Source organism: Brassica oleracea, chromosome C9, assembly GCF_000695525.1.
Source record: "Brassica oleracea var. oleracea cultivar TO1000 chromosome C9, BOL, whole genome shotgun sequence".
NCBI lineage: Eukaryota > Viridiplantae > Streptophyta > Magnoliopsida > Brassicales > Brassicaceae > Brassica > Brassica oleracea.
In genome coordinates, this window is record NC_027756.1 from 47088171 (window position 1) to 47095153 (window position 6983).

The 6983-nt window shown below is 38.5% G+C and overlaps 2 protein-coding genes across 3 annotated transcripts; one reads left to right on the plus strand and one right to left on the minus strand.

Annotated features, from left to right (window-relative positions):
• The first annotated feature begins 331 nt into the window (after positions 1-331).
• Positions 332-2317, plus strand: LOC106313442 (cation/calcium exchanger 1). Its single transcript, XM_013751243.1, has one exon. The coding sequence runs from the start codon at positions 497-499 to the stop codon at positions 2222-2224; it is 1728 nt and encodes a 575-aa protein (XP_013606697.1). The 5' UTR covers positions 332-496; the 3' UTR covers positions 2225-2317.
• Positions 2318-3943: 1626 nt separating this feature from the next.
• Positions 3944-6119, minus strand: LOC106313683 (cation/calcium exchanger 2). 2 transcript variants are annotated; one of them, XM_013751570.1, is made up of 3 exons: positions 6031-6119; positions 5845-5945; positions 3944-5681 (listed from the first exon to the last, which is right to left on the minus strand). In XM_013751570.1, the coding sequence occupies exon 3, from the start codon at positions 5665-5667 to the stop codon at positions 4042-4044; it is 1626 nt and encodes a 541-aa protein (XP_013607024.1). In that variant the 5' UTR covers positions 5668-5681; positions 5845-5945; positions 6031-6119; the 3' UTR covers positions 3944-4041. The 2 variants fall into 2 exon arrangements, with proteins under 2 accessions (XP_013607024.1, XP_013607023.1); XM_013751569.1 differs by lacking the exon at positions 6031-6119 and having other exon boundaries at positions 5845-6004.
• Positions 6120-6983: the final 864 nt, after the last annotated feature.

Here is a 6983-nt window from a genome sequence, read left to right on the forward strand (position 1 = left end):
TATTTGTGAAAGTTTGGGATTTAAATGGCGGTTTTCCCTATATTTAAATCAAGTTTGATAATTTTATCATATAATATATGATTTACATGTATGGGAAAATATTACGTTCACGATTAATTATACACTACAAATTTAGTTTGTGAGTTGGACCATTTAAATAATAAAATCATTATACGAGAATATCTCGTAATCAATAATGGATTAAAAATGTTTTATGAAGACACTTTATCAACTTCGATTTTTCTTCCTCGTTTAAATAATTGAATATAACCTCCCCCGCTTAGTTTTCCACATAAAAAGACAATAGTTTTCCCTGCCCACACCCGAATGGAAAAAAAAAGAAGAGAATCTTATACTTTCCGAAGTATTATCACCATAAAAAATCTACATAGAAAAATAAAACAACATAACAACGACATCATTCTTTCATTATTATATCAAAAAACCTAACCCCCTTTCATTATTGTTCCCACTGCAACCCAATTTGCTTCCTTGAATGGCAAGTCTTTTCTCCTCACCTCTCACCTCACGTTCTCTCTCTCTTCTCATCAACCTCTTCTTCATCTTCCTCATCTATCTCCATTTCTCTTCACCAAATCCTCCTCACTCTGGATCCATCAAATACCTGAACTCCCTCGCCGGCGGTGACAGCTGCAGCGAAGGACTAGCCGCCCTTGACGACCACCGTTCAAAGTGTTCTTACATTAGCTCTCAATCAAAATGTGGCCAACAGGGTTACATAGATTATCTCAAGATCTTCTTCTGTGCGTTCGGAGAATCCCCTGTTTTGGGCCATCTAGTTTTATCCATCTGGTTGTTTGTTCTGTTCTACTTGCTCGGAGACACGGCCGCGAGTTACTTCTGTCCTTCTTTGGACAGCTTGTCTAAGGTTTTGAAGCTGTCTCCTACCATGGCTGGAGTTACGCTTCTCTCTCTCGGAAACGGTGCGCCGGATTTGTTCTCAAGCGTCGTCTCTTTCACGAGGTCGAACAACGGTGACTTTGGGCTCAACTCTGTTTTAGGCGGTGCGTTCTTCGTCTCTAGCTTCGTTGTCGGGACGATTTGTTTGTTGATTGGGTCGAGAGATGTCTCTATCGACAAGTACAGCTTTATCCGCGACGTGGTTTTTCTTCTGGTCGCTCTTTGTTGTCTCGGTCTGATCGTTTTCGTCGGCAGAGTAACCATTTGGGTCGCACTTTGTTACCTCTCCATTTATCTCCTCTATGTAGGGTTCTTATCCGCTTCGCATTTCTTGGATCGCAAGAAACCTATATCCGATCAGATTCTTCGTACTAAAGAGGATTTAGCCGAGATGGGCATCCCATTCCTCGGTTATATCGATGAGGAGAAGCCCTTACCGCCTCTAAAAGTTGTTCAAGAAGCAAGAACTCAAGAACAAGAATTCAAGATTGTGATTCTTGATTTGCCACCAAAGCAGCCGTCTTGCTTCTCGGTGCTAGTGAGCATCGTAGGACTACCTCTATATCTCCCCCGTCGGCTCACCATCCCCGTTGTCAGTGAAGAAAAGTGGTCAAGGCCTTGCGCTGTTGTTTCCACAGCCATCGCGCCTGTTCTACTAACCGAACTTTATTGTTCTCATTACAGTGGGTCCAAAAGAAACCTAACACTGTACATAATATCTGGAATAATCGGATTATTCTTCGGTATCTTAGCCTACTTGACGACGGAAAAGTCTCGGCCACCAAAAAAATTCTCATTGGTTTGGCTTCTAGGCGGCTTCACAATGAGTGTGACATGGACATACATCATAGCACAAGAGCTAGTCTCATTGTTAATATCTCTAGGGAATATCTTTGGTATTAGTCCTTCCGTGTTAGGACTAACCGTGCTAGCTTGGGGCAATTCTCTAGGCGATTTAATAGCCAACGTGACTGTGGCGGTTCATGGAGGCAAGGACGGTGCGCAGATAGCACTTTCCGGGTGCTATGCGGGTCCGCTATTCAACACGGTGATTGGACTAGGCGTGCCACTTGTCATAACTTCTTTGGCTGAATATCCCGGGGTCTACATCATCCCAAGTGACAATTCGTTGCTTGAGACACTAGGGTTCTTAATGGTAGGCTTGCTTTGGGCACTTGTGATAATGCCAAAGAAGAAGATGAGGCTTGATCGGCTTGTCGGTGGAGGGTTACTAGCTATTTACCTATGTTTCTTGTTCTTGAGATTGGCTAGGGTTTTCGGAGTGCTTGATATCGACCGGTGAATCTTAAAGTCTTTGTGAATTTTGTAATAGTTGATTGTTAAAGAAGAAATTTGCAAATAGATTAAAGTTGTGGGTCTTATTATTCCATAAATTTTATTTTGGGCTATTCTCCTAAATAGACCATTTTCAAGTTTTGATCACAAAATAGAATACAAAGAGGAAAATGACCAAAATGTTTCATTTAATAGGTAAAAAGACCATAATACCCTAGATATATAAAAAGTAAAAAAATAATTAAAAAATAAAAAATAATTTTTTTTATAGTTTTAGATTATATGTTTTCAAACTCGAACTTTTTTATAAATTTTTTTTTTATTATTTTCTTTTCAATTTGTTTTTATTTTTTTCAAATTTTTTTTTGCAATTCGAAAATACTTTTTGAAATTTTTATTTTCAAATTTTTAATATTTATTTTTTATTTTATAAAATTTTAAATCTCCACCCCTTAACTCTAAATCCTAAGATTTGGATTAGTTAACACTAGGGGTATAAATGTATATTTACCTCTTTAATGAAATATTTTGGTCATTTTGATCTTTACAGTCTATACTTTTTTGGTCATTTTGATCTTTACAGTTTATATTCGTGACAAAAAAAAATTTTAGTGCTATCCCGGGGTATTTCCCTTCTATTTATCGTGAATGCTATTGAGAGGGTGGCTAACTTTGTTTGTTGGTGAATTATCTGTCAAACTTAGTACCTCACTAGAATTAAGAAAGTATTGGCATGTTGTTCCAGGTTCATTGTTCATGGATTGAAGTATATACAGTACGTCATTAGTGTACATTTCTACTACTACTAAGATCAAAGCTCTGTTGACCTGATAATTTTATTTACCAAGAATATCAAACATTTGAAAAGCTCTAGTGTACTCATTACTATAAATGAACCTCTGATATGTGAACTAAACAGTATAAATTTACTCGAATGAGACTCTTGATCTTGATCCTATTAACTATATGACTGGCCATAATTTTATATAAAACTAAATTTTTATTTGTAGTATAACTGTTTGGCTGATTGTGGTTTTGGCTCAACGTATTAACTAAAAGAATAAGAAGACAAACCTCTGATCAGTTAGGTAAAATCAACCGGAATGAAGCAGATTTACCTAATTAAATGTAAAGCCCCTAATCAACTTATAAGGGACATTGCTAAGTGTCGCATTGAATTTTGAAATTATTAGAAAAGGCCAAATTTTGGATTTATCCTAACTCCAAAGAAACAAATTGCAGACAAACAAGAAAAATGTGCCAAATTATTATGCACAGAACTCATGAGATAAGGAAATTTAATATAATAGAAAAAAACACATCTTATCTTAATTCAACCAACTCCCACACTTCTGGGAAATGGACTATAATAAGTCCCATATAAGATCGTGGGTATGTTTACTGTTTACTTCGTGCATGATTAGAAGATTGTTGTCTCGTCGAGTATCTGACACCTATTCAAATTCTAGCTACTCAATTTGAATTCCATAACTATAAAATACATTACATATTTATGTATCCCATACTCGAGATATAAATGAAGAACTGTACTATTCATATCTCTATACTACAGAGCCTGTTATCTTTTAATGAATTAAAGGCCATCCATAACTCAAGTAGTCAAGTGTAACAAATCATTGATGAAAGTTAAAACTATAACGTTGTATCAACCAAGACTGTATCCATTTCTGATGAAAACATGTTATAAATCAACATTAGTCACCCATACGTGTATACAAAATTGATTCCCTTCAGTGTAGAAGATGGATCATACAAAGTACAAACACAAGTCACATACTGAAACTGTGAGTTGAAATCAAAAGGTTAGTGAGAATCTCCAACTGTCTGTACAATTCTTATAGACAAAGAAGCCAAGTAAATAACCAAAAGCCCTATACCCATCACAGCACCAAGCCTCATTCTATTACTAAACAGAACCAAGAACGACCAAACCAGTCCTATGACCAAAAACCCAAGACTCTCCAACACACGTGGATCCGTCTTAATCACAATGCTCGACGGATAAATCTCCCACGCGCATCCCACAAGCGAAACCCCTAGAGCAAACAACGTATTAAAGATCGGACCAGCGTAACATCCCGACACAGCCACTTGAGCTCCTTCGTCCCCATCGTGCAGCGCCATCGTCACGTTGGTTATAAGATCTCCTATAGAGTTCCCCCAAGCGAGGACCGTGAGGCCTAAGATCGAAGGGCTTACACCGAAGATGTAACCTAGCGAAGTCAAAAGCGCGACCAGCTCTTGCGCTGATATGTAACTCCACGTCATGCTCATTACAAACCCTCCTACTAACCAAGGTAGTAACCATTTCTTTGGCGGGTTTGACTTCTTCGTCGTGGCTCCTGCTACAACACCGAGAACTATACCGACCGAACACCCGGTTATATACACAACCCCTGCCTCAAAACTTGTCGGATTCCGCTTCCAATTCCATAGAAACGACAACAGAACCGGAGCAAACGTAACCGAAGCAACAGCTATTGGTTTAGACCATCTCTCTTCACTCACGACAGGAATAGTCAATCTCCTCGGCAAGTAGAGAGGCAAAGTGATAACCCAAACAACCAACTTCCAGTAACATCTCCCATCATCAACAACAACAACAACAGCATCTTCATCGAGATCATCTCTCTGCAAGATTGGTTCACCAAGACTACTATCCCTTTTATGAACCGACTCAACATCAAACTCACAGCTCTCTCCACCAAACCTCCAAGAGAGATACACAAAGACAACATAAACAGCGTACAGCGAACAGAACCCAAGAGCTCCCCAGAGATTGATCTTCCCATAGACCAAGATCAAAGCCAAGGAGCCAACCGCAGAGCAGAAGAAGCAAACGTCTCTTATAAAAGCAGACCTCTCTATCCTAACCCTTCTCCTATGCAAGGAAACGCTTATAATCCCAACGACAACGCAGGTAACAAAAGAGGATCCTCCAACGACAGTGTTGAGACCGACATCGTAAGTACCCTTTGACTCCCCCATGAAAGAGACCAAACTAGCGAACAGATCAGGAGCGCCGTTACCGAGAGAAAGAAGCGTAACGCCGGCGACGGTTGGTGATAAAGTTAAGAGCTTTGAGAGAGACTCGAGAGACGAACAGAAGTACTCAGAAGCTGTGTGACCCAAGACGTAGAAGAGGACGAGAAGCCAGAGGAAGAGGAGGGACTGACCCAGTAATGGGAACCCATCGAAGTTGCAGTAGAGGAAGGAGAGGTAGTCGATGAAGCCTTGGCTCGCGCAAGGGTCGATTGATTTCAGGTAAGAGCACTTTGATTTGTAGTCATGGAAGTGATTCAGAGCACTGCAATTATTGTCTGATCTAGGTCTCAAGGCGCTGGAATCAACGGGGCTTGTGAAGAGGAGACACGAGAGGAGGATGAGGAGTGAGTAGCCGGAGCGGATTGGAGAAAATGGATATCCCATCAATCAGGTGAAACCTGGAACTCGAGAAAAACAGAGCAACCCGGATCAAAACAGAGCAAACGGCAAAGGTGAGATTTTTACAAAGGAAATGAAAATCTATTTAATGGGTTTGTCTCAATAGATCATGAAACGAGCTCAACGCGGAGAGAGAGGGAGAGAGGGAGATAAAGCACTGACCTTTAATAAGATTTGGATAAAGCAAAGAAGGAAGGAATCTACTGGATTGCGGAAGAGTTCTCGTAGGGAAGAAGACACGCACACACACACTTGAAGAGGACCTGTTGAAGACAAACGTCAGGAAACAGAGAATCCGAATTGTATTTTAGTTTTGTTATATAAAAAGTTTTAACTCTTTGTCATTACCCTTTTGGGGGCATCGGTGTATATGGAAATGAGCATATGTGTCGCATTCACGATCAGCCGTGCGTCACTGTCCCATTCCATTACGTTTTCAAGGAAAGGGATAGGAAGACGAGGCTTTATTAGCTTTTCCACAGTTAAACTATTATTTTAAGAAGCCGACCAGCGTATCTTTTCGTGCTTTTTGACTGTGAAGACATTCTGGTTTTGTTTGCTATCAATAACCGATCAAAATCAAACCGGTTTAAAATTCAAACCGGAATTGCTCGTTGAATATGCCCGAGTTACAAAACGAAAACGGTATGTTTTAACTTATACCGGATAAGTTTAGTTTTGAATGTTTTTATTTAAATTATGATGTTTTGATGAAAATATATAACATTAATTTTGATGTTTTTGATGAAATTATAGTATTTGCTTCTTTAGTGGAATTTCATTAACTATGTGAACTCTTTTCTTAGTCATTGGTAATAGAGCTTAGATCACCGATTCTGGTCTGTTACGTCCAGTTCCATAATTTAGGATAACTTGAAAATGTATTAACAAGAAGAAATTAATAGTCTAGTGGCATTCTAGTAGAATGGGAGACTGGTAACTTCCAAATTAATTTGTACACTCTATGCAAAAATTTATATATAGATATTACAAACAGGTTGAGCCAGCAACAATAAAGATAAACAAAACTGCCAGAAAAAAGACAGAATTAAAAGTTAAAAAAAAATTATCAATATATAAAAATGATTGAAAAGAGTATTTTTAGAGTGTATATGTAGACATGAAAATTTAGACCAATTAGGTTTTCATATTTTGCCTTGTCAACTCCACTTAAATCTCTCATTCTTCGTGAATTAGTCGATCAATCTCTTTATTACTCAAACATAACTTTTATGTTCACTTTTCTATTTTTATAATTTTCATTCCATGATTATGTCTCGCTTTCTCTTTTCAGATTGACT

What these genes read in the sequence shown, in the direction of transcription:
- LOC106313442 (XM_013751243.1), top strand. Translation starts at nt 497, where the DNA reads ATGGCAAGTCTTTTCTCCTCACCTCTCACCTCACGTTCTCTCTCTCTT.
- LOC106313683 (XM_013751570.1), bottom strand. Translation starts at nt 5,667, where the DNA reads ATGGGATATCCATTTTCTCCAATCCGCTCCGGCTACTCACTCCTCATC.